This window comes from Schistocerca americana, chromosome 3 (assembly GCF_021461395.2).
Source record: "Schistocerca americana isolate TAMUIC-IGC-003095 chromosome 3, iqSchAmer2.1, whole genome shotgun sequence".
Lineage (NCBI taxonomy): Eukaryota > Metazoa > Arthropoda > Insecta > Orthoptera > Acrididae > Schistocerca > Schistocerca americana.
Window position 1 is genome coordinate 871,723,312 of NC_060121.1, and position 18,666 is coordinate 871,741,977.

Genomic DNA, 18,666 nt, shown 5'->3' on the forward strand with positions numbered 1-18,666 from the left:
GTGTGCTAATAATGAAAATAGATTTTTGTGTCTACAGGTTTTGAACTATGCACGGATATACGGTGCAGGCTCTGCTTTTGCCGAGCGTGTATTACAGCAATTCAATCCAGGTATTTCAGAGAGTGAGGCTCGTTCTTCTGCAAGGCGCATGTTTAGTCTTACCAAAGGTCGTCGGCTATTCAGACCGCTGGAATCTTTAGTTGATATCTTGGGAGAGAAACCCGTGTCCAAGACTGAAGCTCTTCGGTGTGCACGAAGGTGAGTAAAATAATAAGATAGTGACAATTTCATTCATTATAACATTTATGAACAAACATTGGCACTGTTTAAGATCTCTGGAACGGTGCATAGAAGTGACCAAAGTGTTTGAGGTGGTGGTGATCAGCTATCTTGCTGGGAGGTGGATGTTATAATTTGTGTTAAAAATAACAGAGAATGTAGCACACTGTCATTTAACATGCATCACGCTGTCTACATGTGAGTGCTCCAGTGCTATGGAGCCACAAAGAAGTAGCAACTGCTGAGGAAAATATTTTGGCAGCATAATACCACATCAGCAATGTTTCCAGTCTTCAGATCTGCACAAAAACATATAAAAGCTCTATGAATGTAAGTTGCATGCCAACCATCAATACAAACATCAAGTGTATCGTTGACTACTGCTCTGCACAGGTGGTATTTAAGGAGAGGCTATTGGCAGAGGATGACACAGCAGTCGGCCAGTGCCAATGAACCTGCCGGGGCCTGTGGACAGAGTTTACTTTTATGTTTAGAAAAGTTATGGAGACTAGTTCAGGGTTCTCAGGTGGGAACATTAGTAGGACAGCAGAAATGAATAGATGACTGACCCTTTGATCTCATCCAAGATTCACTACTAAGAAGTAGCACTATTTGATGTCATTAATTGTGTAGAAACTGGTAGGGCTGGGAAGCACCCTAAAATCCCAGTGACACTCCAACTATTTATGCGCACAGTGAGCATTTTACCCCCAACTCTCCCTCTCCAAGGAATAAAGAATTGCATTCTGTCTTATACTTTGCAGTAACATCTTCTTTAGTAAATCAGATGAATGTGATGTCTGTTTTTGCATGCTGTCACTGTTTGCAAACTCTCTCTCATCTGGGTAATTGAGGGTCCTAGTACCAGAGGAAACTATCCCTCATATGACTGTATCTGAGAAAAACAGGGTTTCATGTAGATCATTGAGGGGTAAAGGAGAGCAGTCACTGAATAGTATAACTGTGGAGTCCTCGACAGGCACAGACAAAAGAGAAAGAGAACTTGCTAGCTTTTGGAATAAGTCTGTCATCGAGCATAAACATATACAGGCACATACGCATGCATTGTAAGGGCACAGGAGAGAGAGAGGGGGGGCAGGGGTGCACACGCACATCCTCCACACTAAATAACTAGAAAATAAAATAAAATTTTTTTAAAAAAATTAGTTTTCATGAAATTGATTTTTGCGAAACTATGAGTAAATAAGGGTTACAAATGAGTTTTTTTAAAACACTAATATTAAAGTATTTGAAAAGGTTTTAAAATGCAATTAATATGACAAATATCATATTTCTCCAACATGTTCATTGAAATCAGCAAGGGTTGATGCTGACAACTACCTCAGAATGGATGGAAAAGCGCACATCATGTAGATTTCATAGTTTCAGTGCAACAGTGTCTCATCTTGCTGAAATAATAATAGTAACTCAACCATCAGCATAGTAATATACACAGAAGCTCCAAAGAGACTGGTATAGGCATGCTTGCTCAAATACGGAGATATGTGAACAGGCAGAACACGGTGCTGCAGTTGGCAGTGCCTATACAAGAACAAGTGCCTGCCACAGTTGTTAGATTGGTTACTGCTGCTACAGTGGCAGATTTAAGTGATGTTGAGCAAGGTGTAATAGTCGGCACATGAGTGGTGGGACACAGCATCTCCAAGGTAGCGAGAAGTGGGGATTTTCTCATACAATCATTTCACGAGTGTACTGTGAATTTCAGGAATCTGTTAAAACATCATATCTCAGACATAGCTGCAGCCAGAAAAAGATCCTGCAAGAATGGGACCAATGACGACTGAAGAGAATCATTCAACAACAGAAGTGCCACCCTTCTGCAAATTGCTGTAGATTTCAGTGCTGGGTTATCAACAAGTGTCATCGTGTGAACCATTCAACGAAACATCACCAATATCAGCTTTTAGAGCCAAAGGCCCACTCGATGTACCTGTGATGACTGCATAACACAAAGCTTTACGCCTCACCTGCACACATCAACAACAACATTGGACTGTTGACGACTGGAAACATGTTGCCTGGTCGGACGAGTTTTGTTTCAAATTGTATCAAGCAGATGGATGTGTATGGGTATGGAGACAACCTCATGACTGTTCAAGCTGGGGCTCTATAATGTTGTGGGGCATATGCAGTTGGAGTGACATGGAACCCCTGATATATCTAGATATGACTCTGACAGATGACACGTACATAAGCATCCTGTCTGATCACCTGCACCCATTCACGTCTATTGTGCATTCCGATGGACTTGGGCAATTCCACCAGGTCAATGTGACACCCTACACGTGCAGAATTGCTATAGAATGACTCCAGGCACACACTTATGAGTTCAAACGCTTCCAATGGCCACAAACTCCCCAGACATGAACATTATTGAGCATGTCTGGGATGCCTTGCAATGTGTTGTTCAGAAGAGATCTCCACCCTCTTGTACTCCAACACATTTACGGACAGCTCTGCAGTATTCATGATGTCAATTCCATCCAGCACTACTTCAGGCATTAGTCAAGTCCATGCCACATAATGTTGCAGCACTTCTGTGTGCTCACGGGGGCCCTAAACAATGTTGGGCAGGTGTACCAGTTTCTTTGGCTCTTCAGTGTATAAAGATGCATCTGTAAGGTGATATTTAGATCTCAAATAATTGCACTTTTTTCCTTTCTTTTAGCTCCAGTGTGATATTTTTAAAGAAAATGGCATTTACATTTTTCTTAAAAATGACTGCTGCAAATTTCCTGATTACAAAAATTTTGCATCACCATTACATTTTCCCATTATTATTTTGTGGTTGACTGGATTATTATTCTTGAAGTCTTCCTTCTTCACTTTCACACCACAGATAGCTTAGGAATGTGTGATTATCCAATTAACTTATACCACTGGTTTGGTATGTACCTACGAGTCATGTATCCTATTTATTTCTCTCATATCAAAATCAATGTTATTAAATAATAGGATATCCCCTGTAGGAAGATATATAATGCTCAGGATCGTCATACAAACCCAGTCAAAGGCATGCTGTAAGGTGATCATATTACCTTTGTTTTGTTCTTAACCCCAATAGGCAAATTAAACCAGCTTCCTTGTATGAAATATGTTTTGTGTTACCTACAGTATGATATACGAACAACATGCCGCTTCAGAAAGCCTCTGTATGACTTGTTTGGTGGCCATATAAATGTAAAGACATTTTCTCTGTTGTGTTCATGAATGCTGAGAGTGATACCTAAAGATGTCTGAGACAGAAGCTAGCTGGAATAGAAAAATGGGCTGAATCAAGGGGATAATCTAACCCCCCTACTTTTCATCACCGTTATGGATGAGATAGTGGCAGGGAAGGCAATATAAGTAGGAGATGAAGATATAAAAGCAATGGTGTTTGCAAATGATTTAATGCTGAGGAGAAATGTAGGAGGAGACTAATGCTAAATGTATGGGAGGAAGTGTGGTGGAACAGTATGGTCGAAATTAATGCAAATAAATGAGGAGGGATTCTGACAATGAGGAATAAGAGAAGAGCAGCAACAGATAAAAGTATTAGAGGGCATGTACTTAAGAAAGTGGAATATTTCAAGTACCTGAGGAGCATAATACAAGACAGTGGGAGAAATGATAAGGTGCATGAAATTGGAAGGCAGGCCCATGGTTTTCTGCAGAGTGAAAGAAGCCTGATATAGAGCAAGGATGTACCGCCAAAAGTAAGCAAGTGTTATACTGAGATTATGCTTCAGTACCCAAGTATGCAACGGCAATGTGTGTAATGAAGAAAAGGCCAGTTAATGGCTTGCGGGGTCAGATTTCACAGCAGCAGACTAGGACTTGCTATCATAAATGGTGTAAGTGAGGCAGTAAGAAAAATAGTGAAAAGAAGACCATGGAAAAAGACAAGAGTAAGATAATATGGCTCTGTTACTAGAATCAAAGTTGGCAGAATACTAAAACAGGGTCATGAAATGACAGTGAGAAGCAAGAGACATAGAGGAAGACCGGGAGACAGAATGTGTGATGAAGAGAGGAAAAGACTGGGACAGAGTGGCATGAGGAACATGGTGGAAGGACAGGAAAATATGGAAAGACTTACACCCCAGACAGACAAGTCAGGGAGCTGGAAACTGTATAAGATGATGATGACGATGAGCACCATCCTCTTATAATGTGTCTTAAAGTTTGCATGGTGTGGCTGTCCCTGCTCTGTACTCGCCACAATATAATTTTACATTATACTCAAATGTTACTTCAATCTGCTTACTGAGGAATCATTTTAATCATGTTTATAATCATGAGTACACTGTTCCTGTGTAATTTTTCCGGATAAAAATTGAATCTGAATGGTAAAACCATTTAATTTGTAAAAGTTTCAAAAAAATCATAGTTTTGTGTCCTCAACTAATGAAACATAACAGCAGGACCTGAGGTTAGATTTTGCTGCATGAATGTTATACACACCACCAGCACCTCGCTTGTAAGCACAAACTTTTTGTATGCCACACACAGTCTTCACTCTTCATTCTTCTGTGCATTTTTCAAGACTCTTCATTATAATTTTGCTTCTTCCCAATACTGGCAAAAAAAAAAAAAAAAAAAAAAAAAAAAAAAAGATGCAGCTGAAGGGATTTATAAATTAAAATAAGGGAATAAATGGTACTTATTTTCCTTGGTACAAATGGTATTGTATGGTTTGGCACCACACTTGTGGGTGCAATATCATAATAATGCAAATGTTACAACAATTAAGTCACTCTGAATCACATAACTATTAGTAAAAGGATAGATTGCTACTCACCATGTAGGGAAGATGTTGAGCTGCAGATAGGCACAACAAAAAGACTGTCAAACTAGTAAGCTTTTGGGCAAAAAGGCCTTCATCAGCATTAGACAAAAGACGCGCACGCACGCACGCGCGCGTGCACACACACACACACACACACACACACACACACACACACACACACACAGTCTCTGGCTACCAGAGGCTGTGGTCACATGTGTGTGATTGGTGTGTATTTGTTGTCTAATTGTGATAAAGACCTTAAGACCTTTGGCTGAAAGCTTACATATTTGAAAGTCTTTTTTTTTTTTTTTGTGCCTATCTATGACTCAACATCTCTGTTATATGGTGTGTAGCAATATATCATTTCATAATATTGCACTATTTCATCCTGAATTTTCCACTGTTTGAATTATAGAACTCATTTATATATGGTGTCACAAATGTTATGGCATTAAATAATGTATGTTTTGTTCGACAGGATGGGAAAACCTGTCAGTGAACTTTTTCACCCACCTCAGTGGGAAGGAGGCACTGAATCAGCCATGTTCAATCGCCTGGAGGAGATTGCTTGCAGTGCGGAGCCACGAACCCCTTTCCTCAGCGGCCGCCTGACACGTGCTCTTGAGGACAATGACGACAGGACACTGCCAACAAGAGTCAACTGGGTTGTGCAGAGTGGGGCCGTCGACTTCCTCCACTTGCTGCTTGTTTCTCTCCGCTGGCTTCTGCCACCGAGTGCTCGCTTCTGTCTGAGCTTCCATGATGAGGTATGTGATTATAGTTTGAGTTTAATGTTGGTTTTTAAGTTAGCTGTTTGCATGCTCCATAGAGTATAACTAAATTGGTCCACACTGATAGGGTCTGAGTCCAGTTGATTGACATTTGAGTAAAATGAAAATAAATAAATATTATCCTCAAAACCCTAGAGAATACATCCCTAGATTGTGGATTGGGGATTGGCTGTCAGCAGCTCCTATCTATTGAAATGCAGGACAGAAATAAAATGTCTCCTGTAGACCAAAAGCACTGGAGTGAAAAATCCATTAACAAATCCAGCTGCGATAGACCCAGCAAGTGAATAGTGGATAAAATACATTCTTTCAAACACATAACAAGCCTCAGAAAGAATGGAAATAATGGAAGATGACCCACCTTTTCCCAAGGAGTAAGATTTGGTACATTGAAAATACAGAAACTGACAGGGAAGGTAGAGGAAGTGGTGGACTTGATGAACAGGAAGAGACCAGATATTCTAGAATTGTCAGAAACCAAGTGGAAGGGTAAAGGAAGTAGGTAATTTGGAGCAGATATGGGTTGTACATAAGTGAGAATGATGAAAAAGGATGGAAGACACAGAGTGGCAGTAGTTATGCAAGGAGGGTTGAAAGAGGAACTTGAAGGGAATGAGTGACAAGATAGTGATAGTGAAAGTGAAAGGGTAGGAAATGAAATGGTGCTCATATATGTGCCACAAGTTGGATGTTATACATAAGAGAAAATGGGGAGTTTGCAGACAACTAATTGGACAGGTGATCATTACACTGGTGGACTTAAATGTACATGTGGGAAAGGAAAGATAAGGGTATGAGGAAGTATTGGGAGTGGAAGGGTGGAGAAGGAGAAACAGAGGACAGAAATTGTTAGACTTCTGTAAAAGGAATGAACTCGCAGTTGCCAACACCTTGCTTAAGAAGAAGGAAAGTCATAAGGTAATGTGGTACAGCCTTAATTTGTCAACTAAATTCATGGTAGACTACGTATGTGACCAGGACATGAATAGGGCAGTGAAAGATGTTAAGGTAATATCTTCCTAAGCCCTAGATAGTGATCACCATCTTTGAGTAGTGACAGTAAGAGGTATTAAAGAGGAAAAGGGAACAGGAAGGTAAGAAAGAAGGACAAATGTGTGGAAGCTGAAAGCAGAGAAATGCAAAGAATTATTTCAGAAAATAGTAGAAAGCAACATACCAGGGGATGAAATGCAGTTAGTAGAGGAAGAATGGAGAAGCAGTTTTCTTACCTCACTCAACTTTGCGGATTTTATTGGGACACATCCTGTCGGGTATGCTAGATTGATGGGTGTATTGGGTAGAGGTCGTCCTGCTGGAGGCAGTTGGAAAAAATGTCTGATTAAATCACCTATGAGATCTCTGGCAAGAATGCAATGAAGCAACAAGTCTTGTTGTAATAAATTTGCCAGAAAGTTTTACAATCAGAAACATCCGATATCTGCACTTGCTTGATGAGAAACTTGTTGGTTTTCTGCTGTTTACAGTCATTTTTGAAATCTGATCCATTAGTATAGATTTGTTCATTCTTCATTAGTGATTGTTTTACAAGACTGAAGTTCCTGTTTTCAGAGAAGGAAAGAAATATCCTTGACTGAGAAGTATAATTCTATTTTCTGAAAGCAACCTGTGTCAGTCAGGGTGAGGAGCACACTAGTCAAATCATGGGTTTTGTTGTTCCACTACTATTCTCCAAGAACAGATGCAATTCATGGAATGGAATATCATTATGAATGTAATCTTGATGGGAAGAACACACATTGTCAGAGTCTTTGTTGTACTGATTCTCATTGTAAATCTTGTTTTTCTTCCAAGATGTGTTTCTCTGTTTCTTTTTGGATGTTAAATCACTTTCAGCAGTTGCTAAATAGCAGAGGCTGGAAATACCGCTTCACTTGTAAATTACTTTATTTTCACACGACCGGTTTTCGACTGTTATAAGTCCATCCTCAGGTATCATAGCTGTGCAGTGGTCCCCGAGCACCGTGTGTACCAGGCACGGTGTGCTGCCTATGAGTGCAGTTCTGCAGAGATGATGTTAACTATAAAAAAACTAAGTTTGCCAAATTACCATATTTAGTAGTAGTATCAGATAAAATTGCACTGGTGTTTAATAAAACCAACATAGGAATCAGCTTTTACACAGACAATACATTAAGAAAAAAAATCAGGCATGGAACAGGTAGAACAAATCAGTCTGCAAGATCAGGGATTTACAGAATAGAATGTGGCTCATGCATAAAATGTTATATTGGATAAACTGGGTGGGCATTTAATGACAAGTTTGAAGAACAAATCAGACAGGCAGAGAGCAATACCTCTACCTTTAGCAAACACGTAAGTGAGAATAAACATATGGTCAACAACGTAGATTCATACCTTAAAATACTGCATACTGTGCCTAAAAGTAGAATAATGAATATTCTAGAAGAAATAGAAATTTACAACTATATTAAAAATCATCCTAGTGACCTGCTTAATGATCAAATGGTTAAAAAAAAAAAAAAAAAAAAAAAAAAAAAAAAAAGTTTTAGATAACTTCCAGTCCGTTTTATGTACAAATGACAGATTTTAAAATACTTACGGGCGCAGTACCTTTGACATCTGATGGGAGTTTACCACCCTGACATTTTGTACAGATGAGCGTGTAAACGAGGTTTTATAAAAAATATGTGGATACTTCAAAATTATATTAGTTACTGTGAAGTTTAGTATCCGCCACCACTTGCAATGTATCAATTCTCTTATTTTATGTATTTTAGGATAACCAATTTTATGTGATGTATCTGACCAGTTTAGTCTCAAATCATAAGTAACAAATTTTATGAGTAATCCCGGTGTTTTTACTGTAAAGAAAAGTTTATGGACTATAACAAAGGGAAAAAAAGCATACTCCAATGTATTTTATTTTTGTATATTTTTATAAATGAAATGTAGCCTCGACATTTCCTTGTATCCGAAGAATGTGATTTATTGTATCAATCTACTTCAACAGTGATTCATACTGTACATTTATTTTATGACACTTATCGAAAACATTTTAAGCAATTTCAATGGAATAGTACAAGTATTTACTTAGTCTTGTTTGCTATAATAGAGCCTGGTTGAAGGATGCATCCTGTATTTGTGCGGAGGCATTTTAATGTTTTGTCCCGATTTGTGGTGCTGCACAGTGAATTGGATTCCTGGCAAGTGTTTTACGCCATTCATATTTGTAAAATGTATACGCACACAGAGTATTATATATCAGAGCTCTTTCTTCATCTCATTTACGACCGCTTAAGTCATTGTGAGAGCTTTTTAACAGATAACACATGTATTATCCCCTATTATGTTATAAATAAATATTCCCATCCTGTCCTACTGCCCCTTACAATCATAGCAATAATTAGAAAGCTGTATGATGTTGACAGATGAAAAGACTTTGTGATATAAAGCTTATAAGTTGTATCCTTGGTGTGCACTATCTTCGCTATGTGCACAGGCAGTACCTTTAGTAAATGTATTTTCACACCAACAGACTTAGCTCCACATGTTGTCAGTGCACCTGAGCTTTTATTTGTGATAGATTATTAGAACGATGGTAAGATGGTAACATTGACAATACAGCACATATTTAACAACATTTTACGATGTAATAAGTGTCGTACTCATCGGATCTTGTGGGACTCTCACAGTCAAAAGGCTGCATTTTGATGACAACATGTACTCATGTCAGATAGTCTTGTATTCTAACAGAATGTAAGTTATGTATATTTCTCACCAATATTTATAATTACACTGCTATCTTAATGAAATGTTTGTTTAATTATGTATATAACCCTCTGCTTCATTTTTGTGTTTTTTGTGTTTAGGTAACTTTTGCAGTGTTACTTGAAAATGGCCATAAGGCCAAAATTGCAATTGTAATAATAAATATTTCATACAGTCAACGGCGACTGTGATGTCTTTTAAGAGAAATTTATCAGTCCAACCCAAATAATTTTCACATCCTGTACAGTCACTGACCCACAGATATTCGCGAATTACTACATCAACCCGTTGAGTGGGCTTCGTAGAAAGAATTGCTCACCATAATGTCTCAAGCTGTTCATAAACATGCCACACAGAGTTTTAGGTATGAGAAGAAAGTTAAATGCAAATAATTTCCAAACTTAAGTTATTTCAAATTCTCAGATCTTCACTAAAATGTTCAAAACTGTAGTAATTTTACACTCACAATAAAAAACTGATAAAATATAGGATTTTCCTCATCTTAATAAGACACTGTGTGACATGATTCCACATTGATCTGCACAGTAAGACTGTTCCTGAGCGACTCCTAGAGACACAGAACTGTAGTACAAACAACTACTCGAAGTGCAGGAACTGTTTGATCCCTACAGGCTGATGAGTTAGGCAACCATCCAGAACAGCACCTGCCCCTAAGTACTCACAGTAATTCCTAAATCAACCAGAAGCATTACAAAGGGCAATTTGTAAAAGAAAGTTTGAATTTATGAAACCAACTTTAATTTAAATAAAACAAAATATGAACTATATGCAGAAATGAAATTCTACCTGATTTAACACTTAGCATTTGTTCTGGATGCTTTAATACAAAAGCTTGCACACTCTGCACAAGGACTTTCCCACACATACATTTCACATAGTTTGTAATAAAATAAAACTTCCACACTTTATGTATGTCCTCCGTACTCTCTATCTCTCTCTCTCTCTCTCTCTCTCTCTCTCTCTCTCTCTCTCTCTCTCTCTGTCTCTCAACAACTTTCACACAACAAAACATAAATAAATAACTATTTTGAAAGTAATTATTCTTATGTCATCAGGCTATTATAATAAAGCAAGAAATTCCTAGAAAAACAATGTATATGAAATGATCATTGTAGTTGTAGTTTCAGTTGATATTATAAATGAATACGTGAAAAGCTTAAGTTTTCAGGAAAACTTGTGTTGGAGATAATGAACTAAGACTTTTACGGTATAATTGTCGTATCAGTACAAGTCTGAATATGGAGTATGAAAAAGGTTGAATAAAATTTAATAATGTTACTTTATATTCATTGGGAGTGTGCATAACTGGTTATAATCATGATATCCAGCTCACACTGCCCCAGTGGTTTAAACAGTTGTGCTTATGTGAGAACACAAAAGGCTGCTCTCTTTCCAGCTACACGGCAAGTCACTCTAAAATTGTGTACTTTGGTGCGTGGTGTAAAGACTCTGAACAGTCTGCCGTGATACATGATGAACAACAATAATTGTTCACTTGTTGTCCACGACAGAAAAAACTGTGGAGGAGGAGCAAGTACAAATGTGAGGCACCTGTCTTTATTGTTGATGCTGATATACACAGGAATGGCGTAACTAACAGACTGAGGCCTGTTATTCGTGGAAGTGCAAAATGTGTGTATTGATTTCTCTGCTTTGTGAGCATAGGCCTGCAGACATTTCATCATATCACATCAGTTTGGTCCCAGTTAGTATTATTGTGACTGAGGCCCTTTTGGTATATAACAATATAATCACAATGACTTTCTGTGTTGTGGAATGATTGAGTTGATGTGCAAATGTAATGTGGTGTCAAGTGAAAAAATATGCCAACAGTGGGAACATGCTGACCATTTAATGCAGGGGCAGTCAACATTTTTTACATACTGCCCACTTTTGTATCTCTGTTAGTTGTAAAATTCTCTAACCACCCACCAGTTCCACAGCGACGTTGGTTTATAAAACAGGAAAGTAACTTTATAAAAGCTATAAAACAGAATTAGAGCAAGTTAAAACATATAATAATTACTTACCAAATAATTCATGTCAAAATTTTATGAAAATGTAATGAGATTTTTTTAAAACCCCTACTGCATACCATCCACCATGAAAGCTGGAACACCTAGTAGTGGCCACTAGGGACCAGGTTCACTGCCACCTGTAGCAGTTCGCATTCTTTTATTCTTTGCCTGTTGTCCTCGGTGTCGACATACTGGCTGAAAAAAATTGGGGTTGTACATGCAACCACTGTGTACTGTAATTGATGTAGCCAACAGATGCACAGTTGCGTTTCACAGTCTTTTACTTTCAGTGTTCACAACCCCCCAATATTACACAGTAATATGGCCAGTGCACAATTTTTTTAACTTTCTATAAGCCTCAATAATAGTTTGCGGGTGAACATCCACATACTTTTACAATAGTTTACTGTTGAACATCTACGAGCAGTAAAAACCTAACCACAAAGTTCACAGTTCTTGAAGAAAAGAAAGGTACATATAGAGCAGACACTGTCATTGTTTTAACATACAGCCTAATTGTGTAACAGTTATTCCAGGGTTAAGGTGAAGCATTGTTGTTGTTCTAACAAACACAGGTTTCTTGTTTGAAACTTGGCCGTGGACTGACTGTCTTGGGACCAAAAATCAGGTCCACATCCTGATAATAATAGGTGCTGAAATTACACATTGTTCGATGTTTAATTTACAGAATTACAGTTAAAACTTAACTCATTAAATTAACTGAATACATCTAAAGATTCCTTCCTTTTAACAGTTTCTTCTACTACAAGGCTTAGGCCAAATTATTTGTTTAAATTGTGAAATTAACAAATGTAGTTACACAAACAATACTTTTGGCAAAACCATTAATTACTTTGGAATTAATTAAGAGCTGTCTTTGCTAACATGTTTTCGAATAGATCCAAATAGATCCTTTAAGAATACATTGAGTTGTTCCTCCAAATGTTTATAATTAGTACAGAATTTATATTTGTTTATACGTCAACAGTAGAATTTAAGTTATGAAACAATTACTGATTTCACCCTGTAACTAAAGATACTAATTAGGAATAGTTGAAATAAATTAGAAAATCAATTACATAAATAAAACTAAGCACAAAATTAGATCTGGTGCTATATTCTTTATAATTGAGGCCCAACCTTTCTTTTTTATGGAATTGCAGATTATATTCATGTATGTTAATGGTGATTTAATGATTATCTTTTACATTACTCATAGAATGTATCCTTACAGTGGATTTTCAGTGGGTTAATGTGAAATTAGGAGATGTCATGTTTGATCTCCTGTCAGTTGCAGAAATTTTTTTTCTGATTTATGTTGTGGAGGAATATATTCACACATGCACCTTGAAGACGTACATTTAACAGGATAAATAATCTTGTTGTTATGTTAGTAACCTCTTTTTTTTCCAGGTGCGTTACCTTGTCCCTGAAAGAGACAAATATCGTGCTGCAACAGCAATGCACATTTCCAACCTAATGGCGCGTGCTTTCTGCAGCAGCCGTGTGGGCATGTATGACCTGCCCCTGTCTGTTGCATTCTTCTCATCAGTCGAAGTTGACAGAGTACTTCGCAAGGAAGCAAGTGATGACTGTGTCACACCGTCCAATCCTCACGGGCTGAGTCGAGGATATGGCATCCCACCGGGGGAGTCACTGGATTTAATAACTGCTCTTCGATTGTGCAATTATAAACCGTGGACAGGTCAGTTGGTAACTAATTACATGTATGTCTAAATGTAATTCACACACAAATATTTTTTGGTCTAGTTGTTTTTAGTAACATCTGATCCACAATCCATGAGTATACTGATTTTCCCATAACATTCTGATTAAAGATTTTCATTATTTCCTTGCATCACTAAAGGTTTAATATTAGGATTATTACTTTTTCAAGACCACACATATATGTATTGCTGTGTGCCTTCTGATGTGTGCCAGTGATAGAATTGAGATAGAGTCCTGAACCCATAAGTGCCAACCCTCCCTTTCCCCCCTGTACGTACATACTCTTGGGGAATATGAGAGGGGAAGACATAAAACCAAGGAGAGTGAAGAGGAGTAGGGACAGAGAGTGAGAGCAGGAAAATGTGATTGTTATAACGTCAAGTTGAACACATATATTTCAAAACGACACAACACATGTAAGTCACAGTGCTCATTTGAATGCTACTGTGTTGACATGTCTTGCTTTGTCAACTTGCTCTGAGTCCAAGTCTGGCAGCCGCTGGCTGCTTGGGCGCTTAGGTGGCGCGGCTGCTGCATGGCTGGCAGACAGCGCCGCATATAGAGGACGCGCGTAACTGTGTGGCAGCACTTTGAAATATCGGTGAGTCACAACACTTTTCCCCACCTTTGAATTTTTTGCACTGGTCTTGATGGAGGTGGCCTGTAGACTGCTAACATCCATAAGTGTTGTTTGACTGGCCATAAAGTCTTGAGGAGGAGGCTTCCCGTACGGACGGAAGTGTCCCTGATGATAACGGATCAAAATGAAAACAGAAGTACTTACACTGGTAAATCTACATATGGATAAACAAAATCAAAAGAGCAATAACAGAGCAATTGAATTATGAAAAAAATTTGAATTACTAAAAGCAACAGAGAATATTGATTAAAAATTATTTACGAATAAACAGACATTAATAAATGCAAACCAGAGGAGTGGCATTCTTATACTTTTTGCAGATTCCAAAAATAATATTGTATATGGAATAACATAGTTTTCATTCCAAACACAACTTTGCAACATGGACAGTAACTTTAGTATGGAATGATGCCTTCAGCTTCTCTGAAGCAATTTTCATAACTCCCTTCACATCACAAACAATGCCATCTGACTAGTGTTATAACGTCAAGAGTAGTAGTTCCGCAATGGATCAGAAGTCTTAGTGGACTGACGATCGGGCCAGAGAATACAGCGTAAAACCTGGGAGAGGGTAGGGTCAGAACCTGTAGCAGCCGCCAGCCTTTCCCCGGTAATGGGGAACTCGTCCACAACCCGCTGCTCGGCAACATCCAGGTGGAAACACAGAAGTTCGTCCCTATTGAATGCCAGATCAGGACCCATGGGAAGGCGAGACAGTGCATCAGCATTCGCATGTTGAGCCGTCAGCCGGAAATGAAGCTCATAATTGAAACGAGACAAGTAAAGAGCCAAACGCTGGAGGCGGTGTGCAGCCTTGTTGGGAAGCAACGTTGATGGATGAAACAGGGAAACAAGTGGTTTTTGGTCCATAAGATGAAATTTGGATCCATAAAAAAAAACACCAAACTTATGAAGAGCATAAATAATGGCCAAAGCTTCTTTCTCAATTTGAGAATATTTTCGTTGGGCATCGGTGAGTGTTTTGGAGGCATAATCAATGGGTTGTTCAGAACCGTCAGAAAAACGGTGCGCAAGGACTGCACCAACCCCGTATTGAGAGGCATCCATGGCAAGAACGAGATGTTGGCCAGGTCGATAAGTAGCCAGGCATGGGGCCTGTTTCAGCATAGTCTTTAATTTCTGGAAAGCCGCATTGCATGATGCGGACCAGTGAAAAGGCACGTTTTTATGCAACAGGCAATGCAACGGCTGAGCCACCGAAGCAGCAGATGGTAAAAACCTGTGATAGTATGCTATTTTCCCCAAGAAGGCCTGCAGTTCCTTGACAGATGTAGGGCGAGGAAGGGCATCAATTGCAGCGACAGTTTGCTGAAGCGAACGAATACCATCCCGAGAGAGTTGGAACCCCAAGTACGTGATAGATGCCTGAAAAAACTGTGATTTCTCAAGATTACACTTAAGACCAATGATTGTGGCACCATACACAATCATTAACCCGGCTCCAGGGAAGTAGGGTGCCCTTCCCTATTCCTCCACTGGGGTAATTCCTGTCTGGCGCATCCACGTTGCGGGGGTGGGCATTCTACACTTCAGTAGGCCGGTGTGCTAGGATGGCTGAGTTCAGGCAGGGACCCAATCCTGTGGGGTATAACATGGAACCCATGCCCAGGGTTACGGGTGAAGACCTTAATGGCAGCGACGGCGGAGAAGGAAGACTTCGGAACGGCGTAGCTGGCAGATGAGGCAACCCTTCTTTCTGGGGATTAAATGAGAAGGGAACCACTGCCTTGTGGTGGAGGAGAAACTCCAAAGGCTAAGGGAGACAACCCCAACGGAAAAACCTTTCTTGCGTTAGGCCTAGCAAGCCAGTAGAAAAGTCTTCGTATGTTGCTTTCAAAACACGGACGAGCCTCGGAACGAACCACTCAGGATTTGACCCCACTGCTTCTTCAAGTACTGGTGCAAATGATGGGAGACCTGATGATATTTCTCAGTACAAGAAGATGAAACCAACTGGACTAAAAAATAACCTAAATATTGGCACCCTTAATATATTAACCCTCAATGGAAAAATGGAAGAAATGACAAATGTACTAACAGAGAGGAAGTTAGATATATTGGGATTAAGTGAAACAAAGTGGAAGGGAAAAGGTGAGAAGAATTTGAGAGGAGGAGGAAAACCGTACTGGAGTGGGAATAACAGGTCTGGAAGAAATGGTGTGCCAGTGATGGTGAATAAGAATGTACAAAGCTGTATTGAAAATGTGAGATATATATCAGACAGGATCATAATCTTAAACGTGAGATTCCAAAAAGAAACACTAAAAGTAATCCAGATTTATGCACCACAAGTGGGATGTAGCGAAGAAGAGAAGATGGACTTTGAAAATGTGTTAGAAAACCATATAGAGAGTGCTAATATAGTGATGGGAGATTTTAATGCACAGGTAGGCAAAGACAGAAAGGGATTTGTGCAAGTATTGGGATGTTTTGGATATGGAGGCAGAAATGAAGAAGGGGAAAGACTCCTGGATTTGTGCCAGAGGAATGTACAGTTGGGGTGGGAGAACCAAGAGTGTAATTGATTATATTCTAGTAGATAGGGAATGGGGAGAGCAAGTAACAAATGTGAAGGTAATTCCAAGTGTGAGTGCAGAAGGAGACCATAGATTACTGGTGGGACAATGGAAAATGAATCAGTGTGTGAAAAATAGAAAACAGAAGAAAGTGATGAGGATACGGGCTTGGAAACTGAAGGAGAGTGAATGTGCTGAGAAGTACAGAGAATTAATCACACATAAAATTCCAAAAGAAGTTTTCTGCGATGTAGAAAAAGAATGGAGTTTATTCAAAGACACTTTAGTCAAAGCAGCACAAAAAGTATGTGGCAGAACATCTGGAAAGGAAAAAATAAGACAGACAAGTTGGTGGGATGATACCACAATCCAAGCAGTTATAAGAAAAAATGGAGCATTGAGAAAGTGGTGGAAAACTAAAAATGAAGACCATAAAAGATATATAGAGGAAAAGAAGAAGTGCAAAGAAATAGTGGAAACAGCAAAGAAAAAGGCATGGGAAGAGTTTACAAAAAAACTTGAAGAAGATGTGAAGAACAATAAGAAAATGTTCTATAAAATGATGAAAAATAAAAGGAAGGCTTCTGAAGTACCAGTAAAGATGGAAACAGAGGATGGTACCATTATTGAAGATCCAGGGAATATAAAAGATCTCTGGAAAGAACATTTTAAGAAGCTGTTAAATGCTGAGGAGCAGGTACATGAGGAAACAACAAATAATGGAGAAATTGAGAGAAGTTGGGAAGCAGAATTAGGGCAAATTACACGGGAAGAAATGGAAAAAGCTGTGAAGAAGATGAATGGGGGGAAAGCCCCAGGACGTGATGAAGTATCAGTGGACATGATAAGAGCAGCAGGTCTAGTGGGAATGCAGTGGCTGTATAGAGTACTATCAAGAGTGTGGAGAAATAGTACAATACCTGATGACCGGAGAACAGGAGACATTGTTCCCATCTTCAAGAAAGGCAATAAAAGACTCTGTAAAAACGACAGAGGAATAACCCTTATGAGTCATACAGCCAAGATTTTTGAAAGAATTTTACTAAATCGAATAAGTGAAAAGATAGAGGAGGATGAAGAACAGCATGGGTTTAGGAAAGGAAGAAGCACGATCGACCTGATATTTTCTATCCGTCAACTGATGGCAAAAGTTGGGAGTATAACAAAAGGGTGATAATGGTTTTTATAGACATAGAAAAGGCGTATGACTCAGTTGACAGGGAAAGACTCTGGGAAGAAATGAAGAAGATAGATATAGAAGATGGATACATTAATGTTATAAAGACAATGTACAGAGGACACAATTGTAGAATTAGAACACCATTGGGGAACTCTGAATACTTCGAAATAAGACAAGGACTTAAGTAAGGAAGTATTCTATCTCCTGCACTTTTTAATGTTGTGATGGAGGGAATGAATAGGGCAGTTAAAGATATAGTAAAAGAAAAAGACAAAAAGATGATGTTTGCAGATGATATGGTAATATGGGGTGATAAAGAGGTAGATGTACAGTTACACAGCTTGATGCGTGGAAGGAAATAATGAAAAGGTATGGATTAAAAATAAATAAAGATAAGAGTGAAGTAATGGTATTTGGAAGAGAGAAAGGGATCAACAGAAATATTACCTTGAATGGAGAACCCCTCAAAATGGTAGAAAGTTTCACTTATTTTGGGAGTGAAATATCTAGGGATGGAAGAATAACTAACGAAATTAATAGGAGGTTACAGAAGGAAGGCAATTTCTACCAAACAATAAAACACCTGATTTGGAATAATGAAGTTTCAGAAAGAGCAAAACTCCTTATGTATAAGAATTATTACATCCCTATTGTCATCTACGGTGGAGAAACATGGACAATGACAGAAAAGGACTGGAGCAGACTGCAAGCAGGGGAAATGAAATTTCTCAGAGCAGTTAAGGGAAAAACAAGAATGGATAGAGTAAGGAATGTAGAGATTAGAAAGGACCTTAAACAAGAAAATATGAGAGAAGAAATTGAACGAAAGAAATTAAGATGGTATGGGCATGTTAAGAGGATGCATGGGCAGAAACTCCCCAAAATTATGGAAGAACTAAAGATGGATGGGAAAAGACCTAGAGGGCACCC

General features: G+C 38.7%; 1 protein-coding gene across 2 annotated transcripts in view; it reads left to right on the plus strand.

Moving 5' to 3' along the window:
• Positions 1-18,666, plus strand: part of LOC124606872 (DNA polymerase subunit gamma-1, mitochondrial) — a 145,329-nt gene that overhangs the window by 119,344 nt on the left and 7,319 nt on the right. For both annotated transcript variants that reach the window (XM_047138960.1, XM_047138961.1), the window contains exons 10-12: positions 38-258; positions 5,550-5,838; positions 13,065-13,356. In XM_047138960.1, the coding sequence (XP_046994916.1) occupies positions 38-258; positions 5,550-5,838; positions 13,065-13,356 (802 nt within the window). The remainder of the gene's footprint in view (positions 1-37; positions 259-5,549; positions 5,839-13,064; positions 13,357-18,666) is intronic.